This window comes from Schistocerca serialis, chromosome 1 (assembly GCF_023864345.2).
Source record: "Schistocerca serialis cubense isolate TAMUIC-IGC-003099 chromosome 1, iqSchSeri2.2, whole genome shotgun sequence".
Taxonomy (NCBI): domain Eukaryota; kingdom Metazoa; phylum Arthropoda; class Insecta; order Orthoptera; family Acrididae; genus Schistocerca; species Schistocerca serialis.
In genome coordinates this window covers 796,755,557-796,772,629 of record NC_064638.1, presented here as the reverse complement: position 1 = coordinate 796,772,629, position 17,073 = coordinate 796,755,557, and the positions used below count along the sequence as shown (strand labels likewise).

The 17,073-nt window shown below is 38.3% G+C and overlaps 1 protein-coding gene across 1 annotated transcript in view; it reads right to left on the bottom strand.

Moving 5' to 3' along the window:
* LOC126483780 (ankyrin repeat domain-containing protein 17) overlaps positions 1-14,955 on the bottom strand; it is a 263,557-nt gene extending 248,602 nt beyond the window's left edge. Inside the window, exon 1 of the mRNA XM_050106941.1 lies at positions 14,656-14,955. Within this exon, the coding sequence (XP_049962898.1) occupies positions 14,656-14,853 (198 nt within the window). The 5' untranslated portion in view covers positions 14,854-14,955. The remainder of the gene's footprint in view (positions 1-14,655) is intronic.
* Between the last annotated feature and the right edge of the window lie 2,118 nt (positions 14,956-17,073).

Genomic DNA, 17,073 nt, shown 5'->3' with positions numbered 1-17,073 from the left:
TTGGTAAAAGCTTAAGCCAGTGTAAAAATGTCACTGTTGGACAAAGAGCTTTTAAAACTTCGATCTGGACTTGACTTTCCAGACAATGCCCACATTTGTTCATACCATAACACCATACTGATAAAATTTCAATTTCTGTAAAATACTTGCTGTAAACCATGTGTGAAATAAGTTAAGAATTGTTTACATCCAACTGATATTTCACATGTTGAAACTGTTGATTAATAAACTTCCAAGCCTGGCTAGAAGCTTTGTCCCAGATGCAGCCAAGAATCTGCTTTCGAGCAACTGCAGCCCCTGGATGAGCAAGAGTCAATATGGAAGCAGTTGACATTTGTTACACAATTAACACTTCACTTCATTAGCATCTCTTTGACATTAGCCTTTACAGCTTCAACAAATTATCAAATAGGATTCAAAGGGTTAAATATGACAGGAAGTTCACAAAGCACAGGATTCCATCACCAAGACAAGACTACAGCAGCAGCTCAACTGATGAAGAAAAACCACTGGTGAAGCAACTGGACATTTTCATTAATGAACTAAAAATTAAAGCGCATCATTCAAGCCAGGGTATACAACGAACAGCAAAAGAATCAAGTATTTCTGTGAGAATGGTGACTCACGCTATGAAAAGGGTTCTTCATAGATGATGAATTTCTCAGCTGTGCCCAAGCAAAAATGATAACAGAGCAGCAAGAGAGGATGACAAAGAAGATTATTAGCAGAAACGACTCCTACTTAGTAACTTGAAAGAAATGTTCATAGTTAATAGTAAGCAAAATGGCTGTGAACTGGTTTTCTCAAAATTTTGAGAACTCAGGTCAAAATGGTGCATTACAGTTGGTGTTGCTGGTACACTCTCAGTTTGTGTATGTGTAATACAACAAAATGCCAAACTTGAAGATGGCTGCAACATCTATCAAAGATGACAACACTGTGTGTCATTTGGAATCAAAAGACTGCTTGCTGCTACACTGAACAATGTTCTAGTAAACAAGCACTGATAGCTTATTTGGTAGATATTTCCAGCAAATAATATCCAGAAGAAATTATAGAGTACAAACAGTGGGTTCATAGAAACAGGGATACTCTATACAGACATGTCATGCAACTGTAGAAGAGTATACAGGACCCGGTTCTAAAAACTGATGTTCTGAAAAGCTGCTATTTCATTTCAAAAGACCAAACATCATATCTAAGGCACCTGAAAGAAAATTGGAGCTGGAGAAATTACTTTTTTGATAGATTTTGCTGAGAAGTATTCATTTGTCAAGCAAGGTGCTGTTCAAGGATTTACTGACAGAAAAGACAAGCCACATTGTGTCCCTTTGTGGTTTAATTTGGTAGAAAAGAACTACTGAATATAAGCGTCTATATTATTAGTGACTGCCTTGCCACAATAACACTGCAGCTCATGCATTCATACTGTGGCTTATTAAATATTTGAGGATAATGATAGGGGAAATCAAGCACATTCACTTCTTTGATCATGAATCTGCTGCCCATTATAAGAATTCTATCCATTCATGTCTGTATATTTGTATGAAAAAGAATATGGCCTATCTGCTGAGTATAATTTCTTTGGAAACAGCCATGGAAAAATCTGCTTGTGATGAAACTGGAGGAACAGCTAAAAGACTGGCAGCTCAATCTAGTTTGCAGTGTTTTTAAGGAGCACGAAACTTAATAAATCAAGTTTGCTCAGAAAAGAAGGTATGCCAAAGGCCACACAACTTTTGGAACAAGAGAAAATCACCCAGATCAAGCCTATTGATTTGCAGCACTCATAATTAATGCCATTGAGGAAGTTCGCACTGCTCCAACTACAGCTTTACAGCCCAGGCAGTATGTTGCTTGTATGCATGTCAATGCTTGGTGGGTGGGAAATACATTTAACATTTCATTAGAACGCAAAGATGCCTTCGTCAACACTATGCATCTCCAAGGGGCAGTCAAATGAAAACCGAAAATCCATCATAACTGGGCCACAGAATGGTTCAATTCAAAATTAATCACCGCATGCAATAAGTTATTTATGACATTGGGAAATGACAGGATAAATTCCTGTTTCATAAAAAGTGATTAGCCACTGAAGGATTAACAACTACACCCATTTTTGCACTTCCTCATCTGACTGAAAACAACATCTACAAGTTTCTTCAGGCCACCTTAGATGTGAAAAATCCCATGCTGAACAATCCAGGCTGTATGACAGACGTCGCAGGCTTTCCTAACCAAATCGCTGAAATGTAGCCTTCATTTGATTTGCACTTTAGGTGCAGGCATCATGATGCAACAGGGTGATTCCATCTGACAGCATTTCTGGGAATTTTGACTATGCTGCACTAAAGCTTCTGCAAAGCATCTTCATGGCTCTGCGCACTGATTGTGGTTCCACGCTCGAGGAACTACATGAGCAAAGGGGCCCTGCAGTCAAAAAGAAGGTCATCACAACCTTTCGAGCCAAATGGCACACAGCAAACCCAACAGCAGCAACATCCCACACCCCCCTCACCAAAGAACTCTGAAACCAATCACACAAGTGCCTGTAAGGTCATGATGACCTCCTGTTTCAACTGCAGAAGTCCTCTGCTCATCGAGTTCCTTGAGTGTGGAACCACAATCAATTCACAGTATTATGAAGATACTTTGCAGAAACTGTGATGGGCTATAAAGTCAAAATGCCCTCAAGAATGCTGTTTGATGGAATCATCCTGCTGCACGATCACGTCCGCCTCCACATTGCCAATTGGACAAAGGCTACGTTTCAGCGAACTGGTTGTGAAACACTAACATCCTCCATACAATCAAGATCACTGATTTTCACACCTTTGGCAACCTGAAGAAAAACACGATGGATGTCAGTACCCCATACCATCACGCCGGGTGGTGCGCCAGCATGGCGATGACGAATACACGCTTTCAATGTGTGTTCACCGCGATGTCGCCAAACACGGATGCAACCATCATGATGCTCTAAAGAGAACCTGGAGATAATCCATGCTGTTGCAAACGTCGTCGAACTGTTCGTGCAGATGGTTGTTGTCTTGCAAACGTCCCCATCTGTTGACTCAGAGATCGAGACATGGCTGCACGATCCATTACGGCCATGCGGATAAGATGCCTGTCATCTCGACTGCTAGTGATACGAGGCCGTTGGGATCCAGCAAGGCGTTCTGTATTACACTCCTGAACCCACCGATTCCATATTCTGCTAACAGTCATTGGATCTCCACCAACACGAGCAGCAATGTCACGATACGATAAACCACAATCACGATAGGCTACAATCCGACCTTTATCAAAGTCGGAAACGTGGTGGTACGCATTTCTCCTCCTCACGCAAGGCATCACAACAACGTTTCACCAGGCAACGCCGTTCAACTGCTGTTTGTATATGAGAAATCAGTTGGAAACTTTCCTCATGTCAGCACGTTTTAGGTTTCGCCACCGGCGCCAAAACTTTTGTGAATGCTCTGAAAAGCTTTGCATATCACAGCATCTTCTTCCTGTCGGTTAAATTTCGCATCTGTAGCACTTCATCTTTGTGTTGTACCAATTTTAACTGCCAGTAGTTTATTATATTCAAGCATATACATTGTGTATGAAAAGTAATAAATTTAAGGGATGTTTTCCATCCATGAGCAGGCATGGATCAAAAATTTAAACTATGCAGCTGCCAAAGCTTGAAGAACACACTTTCTACGTCTTGAAAGATAAACATTAATGACCATAAAACTGAGATGAGGCCCCAAAACTACCAAAAATTTGCCACCCAAAACATTTTCATCAGCTTCGTAGGTGCATACATTTTGGTAAAGAAGGACACAGGCTACACTAAAAGTAGCACAAGAACTTAGCTGAATCTCTCCATACAATTATGATTTATGCCTGGTTAAGATGGGCTATCCACGATGTACAATGGATTTTCTGACACTTAAGGACACACAGTTTTCACCAGATGAATTGAAAAATCTAATCAGTAATATATCCTTGTTCAGAACAAAGTGTTGTTTCAGTATACAAAATCAGGGGCTTATAAGTTAATAGTACTTTCCATAAAAGTTATACAGAGTTTGCATTTTAGCAAGCACGTAGGTGGAGTATATATATAGGACTTCTATCTACAAGAAGCTTGGGATATGGAACCACAGGAGATATTGAGCTGAAACTTTGTACACATTCACCCAAGACACTGTTGAACCAACTCGAAAAAATTCAATGGATTCAGAGATAGTAGAGTGGTGACCCTGTCTAAATGGGGAGGTGGTAAGACCCAGGTATGAATACTACCAAACGTTAGGCTACTAAGTCTTAGTTGCAAAATACTGACAAGACTTATTTACAGAAGAATGGAAGTACTCACAAAAGCCAACTTCTAAGATCAGTTTGTGGTCTGGAGAAAAGTAAGAACACTTGAGAAAATACTGACCTTATGATTTATCTTCCAAGACAGACCGAAGAACAGCAAATTTACATTACAACATTTGTAGATTTATAAAACTTTATAACATTAACTACACTGCTCAACAGAATTAGGGGAACATGACTTTGGGCAACCGCCATACTCAATTGTGTAATAATTAAGGACTGGGTACATTACCAATCATACGTTTATCTTTCACAAATTAGATACACAACACAACATTATTACATCCTCATTCCTCTACAAAACAAGAACTGAAATGTCAGACAGATGTCTGAAACAAAATGAAAACATTCATTCTTACTACCACCCTGGGTGATTTTCATTGCACTCTGAGGGCTTCAATAATGTGTAAGTCCTTTGTGAGCATGTATCATCACACGACGCCTATGTGGCATGCTCCATGTAAGTCTACAGAGGTTACACTATGGGACCTGCCCCCACCCCACCACCTTCTTCAGTGCGAGTCTTTAAGAGTTCCTAAAGAGTCTGGGCTGGCACAGGACAAACATGTCTGTGAAGCAAGTCCCACATATGCTCGATGGAGTTTAGGAGAACTCACTGCTGGCTGTTCCACTACTCCACTGTACAGACTTCGCAAGACATCTCTGGTGATGCCCTCAACATAGCCCACCACGATATGTAGCAGCCACTACGATCTAACAGGATGTATTCTATGCACTGCCTGTTAGTAAGGTGATCGTAGACAATGACTAAATCTGTAAGGCTGTCAACGCTGATGCCTCGCTACACCAGCGCAGAACCTTGGCTGAATATGTCTATTTCCTGGACATCTGGCAGGTACTGCTCACTATGGAGTCTCCACAAACAAATGTGACCATCACTTTGCGTCAAAGATGATCTGGACTCAATGGTGAATAATATGTTTTCCCAGTTATAGAGTTGCCAGTTGACATGGGAATCACAGAACTGAAGGAATACTGTTATATGTCATGCCAAGTGGGGGTACTCTTAACAGAACAGCTGGGTTGTAAGGTCCTTTCCTGCAAACTGTTTCTTACAGCCTAATCAGACACAGAAGTTGCTGTGGTCCTTCTGAGATTGTCTTGCACTGCTTTGGCAGTATCTATACAACTTGCAATGCAGACATGGCCAGATATTGCTCTTCATGTGGTGTTGTAACATGTCAGTGACATTGTCTGAAATTGCCTTATGTACTGACCCGTCCCCTTCTAGCATGTCTACAACCTATGGATGACAGACATTGCAGCAAAACAGTGGAATAGCCATTCTCCTTGGATCAAGTAGACTGTCCTTACAACTTGCACTGCATTCAAATGTTTTATTACCTGTGCATCATTGAACATGATGTCCACAAATGACAACTGCCATCTGTGTAATTTGCTAGAGAACACTGGGACACCAGTACTCACTTTCTTCTGACAAGTCAACTGATACGCCAGTAGATTGTTAATGACTTTACTTGTAGCATAAATTGAAAGCCAAGATCTAAAACTATGCAGTAAGCCCACAGGTACCACCTCTATCAAAATAGGTTAAAACATACTGAATGTTGATACACATAGTCTCCTAATCCTTTAAAAATGGTTCAAATGGCTCTAAGCACTATGGAACTTAACAGCTGAGGTCATCAGTCCCCTAGACTTAGAACTACTTAAACCTAACTAACCTAAGGACATCACACACACCCATGCCCGAGGCAGGATTCGAACCTGCGACCATAGCAGCAGTGCGGTTCCGGACTGAAGCACCTAGAACCACTCCCTAATTCCCTTGAGCAGTGTAGAATACTCTCTTCGAAATCTTGAATGTAGCAGGGATTAAGTGCAAGCAGCTTTGGCTACAACTTGTATGGAAATTACACCGCAGTTCTAATCTTAAGAAAATTAAAAGGGAACGCTGTGATGAGGCAGGGTAGCTGCCTATCCCCAAAGCATACTAAGCAAGCAGTAAAAAAACAAAGGAGAAATCTGGAATGTGGCAAAGGATTTGGTTGAGCAGTTTAATGGGGTGAATGTAATGTAATGCAGTCAAATGAAATCAATTGATGCTGAGGGAACTGGATAAGGAAATGAGAAAGTGAAAGAGCAGACGAGTTTTGCTATTTGGTCAGCAAAAGTCTGATCATGGAACTTTGCAAATTAAGAGATAGGCAACATTATTTCAGGGAATGGAAAATAAAGTCAAATTTACAAAAAAATAAAGCCTGCATTATGAGCCCACTTTTTAGTAGAATGTTACATCCAGCCAGGATGTATGAAATGATGCTGTTAGGAAGGAAGTAATACAGCTGTTGTATCCTCTAATGAGACAAGACATTCCGAAGTTGTTTTTAACTAGTCCTCCATATCCTGGAAAATGGTACTGGGACCGAGCTGATGCCCACACTGGTCTGACATTCTGTTGGGGACAGACCTGGGGATCTTGCTGGCCAAGCAGCATTTCAACGTCACACAGATCGTTCATAGACATGTGTCGTGTCGACGTGCATTGTCCTCTTGAAAAACGGCTCCATAGCATTGTCGCAGGAGAAGTAACAAAGTAACACTGCTGTGACTCTACAAAACAATTGAAGAGAGGGACCTCACCCCAGGTTGCCATCAAACTTGCCAACAATTGTAATTTGGGGTAGTGCAGAATGCAATTCATCACTGAACACAGTGCAATGCCAGTCATCTATGTTCAATGTTTGCCAGTCATGAAACCAATCCAAACATAGTCCTTGGCATTATAACGCTAATGAAAGCATAGTTACTTAACAGTAATTTCTAGTCCAGCAGCTGCCAGTCTCCAACCAACGGTGCGTGATAACACAAAATGTTGCAAGAAATCTCAGAAGGCAGGTGCAGCTGTATGATGTGTTTAGTGCACAATAAAGCGATCCTCCCATGTGGTGGTCAGAAGTGGTCGACGAGAATCTTTAGGACAAGTATGCCTGTTTTCAAGTTCCCACGCAATACAACACCAGGCAACACTCGCATCCAAATGCCCCACACATTTGACCAGCCAGCCAAACAGAGACCCACAATGAGGCTCATTTCAAAGTCTGCCAAGTGCTGTTAATGCTGTCTCTCACACATATGTGGTGTCTTCATGTCCTTCAAAGTGATCATTCAAATTCTACTGCTGTTCACATTCCTCCTATACAGGCCTGGTAACAATACGAATTTACTATGGTGGTCATTCACCTTGTCAAAGAGAACTGCAACTCTCATAATTTACATAACCACCGATCATGTGTACACATCCGAAGTTAGACTGACATCCAACCATGTCTTCTCTGTGCTTCATTTATTTTTTGTCAGGTAACGTGTATTCAACATTTTTTCTGAAGGTGTTTGAGTGTAGCCTTGTACAAAAGTGAAATGTAGATGATAAACAAAGAAAACAAGAGAAGAGAATCACTGTAAATGCAGAGGTACAGGAGAACGCTGAATGTTAGTATATCAGATATTTAATGAACTGAATTGGGGAGAAAAGAAATTACTGGCACAAATAGGCTAAATGAAGGGATTGAAATAGGCTAAATGAAGGGATTGGTCGAGGTGAAATCTTCGGAGGCATCAAGGAATCATGAGATCAAAGCCTGACAAGTTCAGATGGATGTAAGGCAGTTACACAGAGATGATCAGGATCACACAGGATAGGATAGTGTGGGTAGCTGCACCAACTCTGTCCTCGGATCATAGACCACAATTAAAGGAAAGAATAGCCAGAACTTCTAAGAAAATTCCATGGAATGGCAAAACTGTATTTTTAATCAACTATTTCCTTCTAAATGCACAAGGGGGCTTCAAGAAATAAGTGACAGATTCATTATACTATTTTGCAACATAGTCATCCACTACCTGTAACCAATTTCATAGTTCCTTGATGACAGAAATCCACTCGTTGCTCACAGAGCCAACTGGGAACCACTGTGTGAATGCCATCAGCTTGCTCAAAAGATGAAAATTGCATGATATGTGATCTGGGCTTCTGATCAGCATCACCCATATCTGTGCAGCATGGGTCAAGCTGTCAGCATCATTTTACTATGGCTGGATGTGACACTGAATTTGGTCCATTTACTGCCAGACTGATGACAAATTTGTGTATACAATTTAGATGTTTGCCTACAAGAATATTACTCTTCTTGGTACTTCAATTTTGGAGAATGTTCCTTAACATTTCAGTTGCACACTGTGATGCGCCTGTTATTAGTACTGGAGCACAACTGTGCTACAGGAAGCCCGGAATACATACTCTCTTTTGAAAATATACCACTCTTGTTGTGCAACAGTATTAATGTGGAATAACATATCTGACTTACTTTCGGCGAAGTCCCTACATAAAAAAGGGTTATAAAAAGTGAATCTCACTACAAAGATTCAGTGTTTCTGTCATCTGCCATGTCCAGCACTTTAAAAACAAGTGTTTCCTGTTCACAAAATTTTATTATTATTTGTAGATGCAGTGAACACGGAGTTTCAAATTTTATCTGGGTATAGTCACATAAAGGGTTTGTTAAATGCATCGTGAAAATATACTAATTTTGAGTTATGATGTGTGTAACTTCACTTGTATAACCTTGCTGGTTTCACAAGATTGACTTCTCAGGAAATGCTGATACAGAGATTAATTTATTTGTGCTGTCCTGTGACCTTTAATGGAGAGCAAAAATATTAAATAATGAAATATCAAGATTATTTCAGTATTCAGAATTACATTTCAAAAGACAACACACTTCCTCTAACTATTTATCAAACGTGAAATTTGGGAAAGAACAATGACTACAATTCAGAGCCAATCATTTTTTAAGACATCTATATTTACGAAAACTTACCTATGGAAATATCTGTAACTTATTAAACAATCTTATTAACAACATAATCTACTCTCTGTTAATGTATGACTATTTACAGACTATTTAAGAACGATTTATCCACATTTCTTAATAAGGAATTAAGGCCACCCCCTCCTTTCACAAAACAGCAATAATGATTTAGGTGTAAAAACTGTTACAACTCCACTTCAATTTAAGGAAAAATACTGCTTAAAAATTTCAAACCAAACTAGGAGAGAAGTTTATCCAGTAGAGAAGCTTGCAACAGATACATTCACCGAAACTGCAGTAGGGCTAACTGAAATTATTTTCCTTAACAGAATTAATTGATTTAAATGTCCAAATGCCTCAGTTCACAGAAAATAAAGTCCTCTCTCTCTCTCTCTCTCTCTCTCTCTCTCTCTCTCTCTCTCTCTCTCTCTCTGGCTTCATAACTGGGGCGACTTCTCTCCCAGTTTGGTGAAAATTTTTATGCAGTTCTTCTGATGAAATTGAGGTGTCCCAGTTCTTGCTCCTCATTCATTATTGTCATTGCTGTGCTTAAGTTCAGTGATTGAAGAGACTTCTGCTCTAGAGTGTGTGTAGTGATATTTTACTGTTTAAAGATATTCCTGTTGTTTGTGAAATTACAGACTACAAGTTCAGTGGAAAAAATCTTAAATAATTTCGGCTCTACTAGCACCTGTTTTTAAGACCCCTTCCATTCACGACCACAACTTCATCCTCCTCTGCTTACATAGCAAAGAAACCATAAGATCACACGAAACTAACAACATTTTTTGTTTATACTAACATATCTTACTTATAACAAACTTACAGCATGTTTTTAATTTGTTTCACTAGTCACTACCTTGTTGGTGACACTGATGATGTCGTCATTCTCTATTTCTCTCATACAATTAATAATAGTAATAATAATAATAATCTGGCAAATTTTGGTAATGTTGTTGCAAAACAATTGTTACAAACAATTCTAATGTGCCACACCTCCCCATCAACCCACAAATCAGTTATTGTGATGGCAATAGCAACTCACTGGCAACATCACTGTTTTCACCTGACAATAAGATTAGCGATATTGATATAATTTCATGATTTAAAAAGTTAAACAGCAATGCAATAATGCAGTAAAACACTCCTAAGGTATCCAATAGTCATAATTTTATGGCCATTTATTGGTTCAACATGGGAAGCAAGGTGTTGTCAACTGAAACAACTTTCGTCCAGCATATCAACATACCAGAACATAGGTAACACACTGAATTATCAATGCTATTACAGACTTCTTTGTCTCCCCTTCTAGTGGAGATCTCCCCATTTGCTCTAGAAATATCCTCATTAAGCATACTTATACATTTTGTGTGTGTTCTGAACTATTTATTTTCCTTGTATTTCCATGACAGTTCCCATTATCATTGCAATATGAACCTTGGATGAATAAGTTAATAAACTTCATTCTGAAATCTATTTTAGCCCAACATATTCTTACAATTTCTAAAATAATTTCGGCACCTACTTATATAAATCTGATGGCTATGCCAGATGCTTGAACACATCAAAGAGTTATTACTGCATGAATTCTTCCATTTGCTTGTAGCTGTTCTTTCATTTCTGATGAACGTTAGTTCCCCATTTTTACAGCATTCACAAAAATACATATTACAATGTCATTCAAGGCCTTCATGCTGCAAATCTGCCTTTTGTCTCGGCTAAAAGTTGACATATGATGCATTTGCTATGGTATGTCAATGCACACAAAACTGCCCCTCCACTAGCTGTCAAAAATACAACCAACTGCGTCATTTGCTATCTGATCATGGCATACATTTCTGAAGTAGCTAAAATACAGAAACTGGCAAGAAATAAAGTTATTCTCATGTAATTAAATCTGTTGGTGTTTACCATCATCGTGGTGGCAAAAATGACATTTGATCACAAGAAAATAATTTAATATATCACAGACAGTTGTCAGTCGTGTGTAAATCCCAAAATGTACTAGATCAAGGCTTTCTATGTATCATCTTGTGACTTCTCAAGTCTATAACAATGCAAAAGAATTCCTCTTAATTCTTCCAGATTGTTTACATACTGCCTTATTTCATGCAGCATACACCTGTGTGTGCACCCATGCCCACACCTCCATACACACAGATAAAACCAAAAGCCTAATAGAACCACTCTGAGTGTGGTGAACATTCATAATGAACGAATAGGGCCTACATTACAATCAGGTGCATCAATACACAAAAACCTTTCTCCCCTCCTACAATTGACATGGTGCACTTTAAGCACATGCACTTTTTACAAAACTATGACAAAATAAAGTTTAAAAAATTACTACCAACAGAACACTACAAAGAATAACAGCTGTTGGTACATGATCTTACAGTTGAGAAATGCCTGAAGGGGAAGAATGATCACTGCTCAAGGATGTAGTGATGCTGCTGAAATGTCTGCCTATATCACCATGCATAAATTCAAATTTAACCGCAGGTAAATTTAACATATACAATATATGAATGAAAACAACGCACTTATTGTTCACACTCCTAATATCCCAAACTGTCAACTATTTGACATATGACAACATTCCTACACTTTATGAAGAACACTTCACTGTGTCACCACATTAGTACTAACACTAAATTGAAAATCTAAAATTCTGAATTAAAATGTTACAGTATTAGTGTATCTTATAATGTGCTGAGAATCACTTTAACACTTTCAGAAATTGCGTGATATGGCAAACCAACTGAACATTTTGTTACAGGGAGAAGCAGCATGGTAGCAATACCCTAATTAAAATTTACACACAGAGACTGTATGTGAAGAGACTATTAAGATACAGCAAACTCAACTGTATTCACAGTGTGTTTCCCAAATTTTAAATTTAAGAGCCCTATACAAAATAAAAACAGTGAAATCCTGAAATTGTTTAGGCCTACTTCAATAAACAAACAAATCACAGAGTAAATTTAATTTGTTAATGATCTTGTTAGGGAATTTCATTTTGCATGTGAAAATGAACTGCAAAAGATGATTCCACCCACATTTCACATTACTGCCCTGAATCACCATGCACAACGGACTATTCAGATACAAAGAAAGATAGCCACAAAATTGAAACTGATGTGAGGTACAAGACGTTCTGTCTAATTAAAATGAAGATAGGTAACATTCAAAACATTAAATCAACTACGTTATGAAAAATTTATTTTTATTGTTAGCCTACAGCTATCCTATCCATTCCCTCCTCAAGTTATAAGCATTAATTCAAACAAGCAGAAAACCTGAATTTTAACAATTTACTTAAAATTGTTTGGTCGAGAAATTCTTTTCTTATTCAACAGTTCATTAGTTGTTCTTTTACAAATATGATCCCGATATGTAATTTTGTTCTTGCTAATCATCTATACAAATGTTACAAAACATTCTTCCAATTAAGAAATACGTTTACAGCCTTAAACACAGATGTCAATGGGAATTGGTAATATTCAAATCTGGTATGCAAAACATATGGTATTTATGAACATGCTAAAAAACACAGGAAGTGAGCGGTTTGCCAAAATGTGTGCAACACCTTCCTCTTCACAGTGCATTCCTGAATATTAAAAGTAATGCAGATATTATCTGTGTGATATACCTGTCACTACTGGCCATAATTCAATTACAAAACTGTTTGAAATTTCTAATATTATGACTTAACAGTTGTTGTTCTAAGTGGCAGCTGATTTCTAAGCACCAACAAGATTACTGGGACTGACAAATTTTACAGTAAAAGGCTCTTTTTGTCAAAGGTAAATATAAACAAAACACTGCCCTTCCATGTTTTCTACATATCTGACTCAATCAGAGATTCAGTCTTAAACACTATCATCATGGCATAACACCGGCCACATTTATAAGAACACTTCACTAGTGTAGGTGCGATTATTCCCTTTTAAGCTTTCTGGAGCTATTTACTTCCCCATCATACACCAAGATTGTTCATGTAGTATCATCTTCCGTACTCCCATTTATAGTGAAATACACAGTCCTTTCTCTTTTTTTAATTAATGTAACTGTAAAATGAGTTTGTAAAAACTGAAAACCTACAAGTTTGCTCTGTTATGTCAATCACACTCCCCATTCTACTCTGCACTGGAAGGAACATTTTTCATAATTAGGCCTATACTATGGCATTTCTTTAATTGGTTTTAGGTTATATCCTCCTATTAACCAGTTAATTTGCTAAAGTATCTCTACATATCTTAACAGGATTCCACTAAATTAGCCTTCATTGTAAACACTAACAACCATGGAAATAAATACTAAATTCCATACACAAAAATCGAACTAGCCTACATTAAGCTCTCTAAAAGTGTTTACTCTCTTCAACATAATGTAACATAAAGGCAGCTGACTGGAATCCTTCCTGCCAACTAATCAAAACTGCCAACTTTTCTATTAACACACAATAGATACGTTTTGGCCGTCCTGTATGAATGATTGATTTCTTTATTAACCCATGTTAAACTCATGCGCGTGAAAATGATTGTGTAAAGTAAACTGTAAATGAAGAGCTTGAACTAATATTCTTATAAGCCATGGTATTGCAACCTCAGTTAAGTCATCGTCAAAACACTTCAAATACGAATGCAAATTAAATACATACTTGCAACTGAGGTGGAAAACTGATCCGCACATCAGAACGACTAAATATCGAGACCTGACGGAGAGCTGCATTGAACATTCTCGGGACAGACATTACACGCAGATTTTGTATATAAATTCAATAAGCTGTAAACGTAATATACTGAAGAAAAGAGTGAAAACAAGGACTGGACAATGAAATTTTTAAGCTACCTGATGCATACCGGAAACATACGAAAATTTTACTACCTCTTTACACCTTACATCAGTATGCATACTGGCCAAGTCTCCCGATACTGATCAACTAAGTGTCATTCACTAAATTCGACACGTCAGTACATACGGTAATGTTTTGCAAATTTTATGTGTAACTAGCATGTGGCGATTCTTCACGCTAATCTTAGAACTTATATCCACTACTAAACTTTAGCTTGACACATTAGACAAAAAAAAATTGAACCGAGAAGACTCCTAAGTTCCAAAATACCAAGACACGATGGGCTCTAACTTATGGGTGTGCAAAACGCACATTCGAATGCATAACGAACAAAACTCACCCCGGTCTTCCGAAAGAACATAACTTTTGTCTTGAGCAGTCAATCCCAGTATTTTAGAACAACACTTCCACATTACTGAGTTTCGCTCTAAACACAGATCACGAACATACTTACATTGTCTCCTGAACATTACTATGCCACAAGATGTCTCTCTGCTAAGTTCATTGAAACCTCGGCCCCTCGAGGCCATCACAATTTTCACATATATGACTATATTTTTTAATCTTTACCTCAGAAACGTCGTCCTCCTCGCTTTCTGACGAATCAGTCATAAATCTTGGCTGCAGTTCTGAATACGTCTCCGTTTCAGATTTCGTTGGGCTCGAGTTAGAAGATATGGGAGTCGACGATTTCCCTATATCGTGCTGTACATTCACTTTTTCAAGTTTTTGGTTATCTGACGTGGATCCTTGTGCTACATTCTGCATTTTTAAGTGTACTAATTTCTAAATTACATCAAACTGCGTTTACAACTCACAGAATACACAAATACACAGTATCCTGGCAATATTTCTATTACTATCTCCGTCATTCACGCAAGTTAATACCCGCCATGTCTACTATGGTAAAGTTCCCGGATGCCTCAACCAAGGAAACCTTGCCTGCCATCTATTGGCAAACATATAAAACTCAGAGGTAACAAAATAGAGGAAAGCTCAGTGCTGAACTCTGAAGGCTGAAACTATAAACTTCCAGTTTTCTGCGGAATATTGCGGTGTTCCTTTTCTTCGAATAAAATTGCATTCTTACATATTGCGCTACTGTCCATGATGGAACACTATCAGGTACTATATGTTTTCTCACATCACAGTATCGAAAGAGGTATACATTGTGTTTGTGGTGGTAACAGATATTTCGAACAACAAAAAATTTGCCATACAGGATTATATTATGAAATTAAATGTCGTTAATTAAACATTGCAGGTCCCAAAATTGCTAACATACGGCTACCAGATTAATGTTATAGTTTAACAAATCACTGTATATCGTATATTACAAGCGTCCCCACTCACGAGAAACAAAAGTAAAGTTACGAATAAAATAGACAAACCTGGAGGATACGTCGTCAAAAAAAGTGATTTCGCTAAAACTGACGTGGGCAGACACATATTTAGGTTTTTCTTCAAATCTTCACCTTAGAAACATAAATTAACAAATGTAGACGAGTAGTGTTAATAGATTCTTTCTTCGTACATGCCAGTTAAGGAAGACGGGGGGAACTAGCTCTTTATTTTCATAGAGATTCGGATCTTCAAACACTCAAAAAATGCTTATGGCGTGCGATATATTAACGAATAGAGAATATTACTTTTCACACCCTTCACCTAACTTGTTCCAATAATGTACAAACAAAAGGGAACTGTACTTTAGGTATAACCGAATGACGTAACTTCATACATTTGTTAAGACACTGACCACAGATTCGGGATGATGGAGATTCATGTCCGACCACGCTTATTTAAGTGTTCCATTTCCTTTCCACGTCACTTCAGGCAAATACTACGATGGTTCCTTTTAAAAAGACGTCCTCTCGTTATCAAAAACTGTGTTTCTCCATATGTCCATATACCTTTATATACCTGTCTAAGGCGTCTGATTGCGTGGATCGTTCAAAAATGATGGAGAAACTACATCAGTAAGTCAGTATGGGATCCCAGGAGGATGCTATGATACAGCAAAAACGTAGGAAACAATGCAGAGAAAGCAGACAACAAGTAAAGGATGTATAGTCAGTTACATATCTGAACAATAAACTGTCAAGCATGGTGTGCCACAAGGTTCCATACTCAATCCAATACTATTTAGTCTCTATGTAAATAATTTCTTATACCTTAAAAATGAGAAATTTAGCATGTAAGCTCATGACACAACTATTATCTATGCAGCTCAGACGGAGGAAACAGTCGTGAATACTGAAAACGGATAAGAGTAGTTCCTATAAAAGTTCCCCCCCCCCCCCCCCCCCAAAACATTGCACATAGTGTTTCAAACCAAAAAGTGTGAAATATATAATGTAATATTGAAATAAACAGAGGTGATCAAAGTATCAGCATCATGACATTTTTAGGAACTACAATAGATAAGCATATGACATGGGGGGGGGGGGGGGGCAAGCGCACTTAGATGCGGTGTAAAAAGGCAAATATTGTGGATGCACATGTTCAGAGAATAATGTATCATAGACCCATATTCCCACATGTGTGCTACTCAATTCATACACAAGGAACTGCACAAAATGGCTGCTGTGCTCAGAAATAATTTTTTTAATTCAGAAAAGAGCAATGAGGTATAATCTCAGTCCCATTGATAAACTTACACACACACACACACACCTACACAGGGAGATTCTGTATCTGAACAGTGTTGACAGTGCACAACTACCTCAGAGTGACTAGTTTCTTTGTGTTGTGTTTTATCTTTGCAGTATAGCTTAGAGTTAATCAGTCCTATGTATCTTCCTTGCGCGAACATTCTCTGTACATGTGCCCAATGAATTATATGGTGAAGTACCGCTGTTTCACTCTTCTACAAGCGAGTGTTGTTTGGATGCCTATTCATCGGGATTTCCTACAGTGATGATGTGCAATATGTACATAGAATTTCATATCAGCCTCTGAAATACCCAACAGAGTACATTGCAGTAGCAA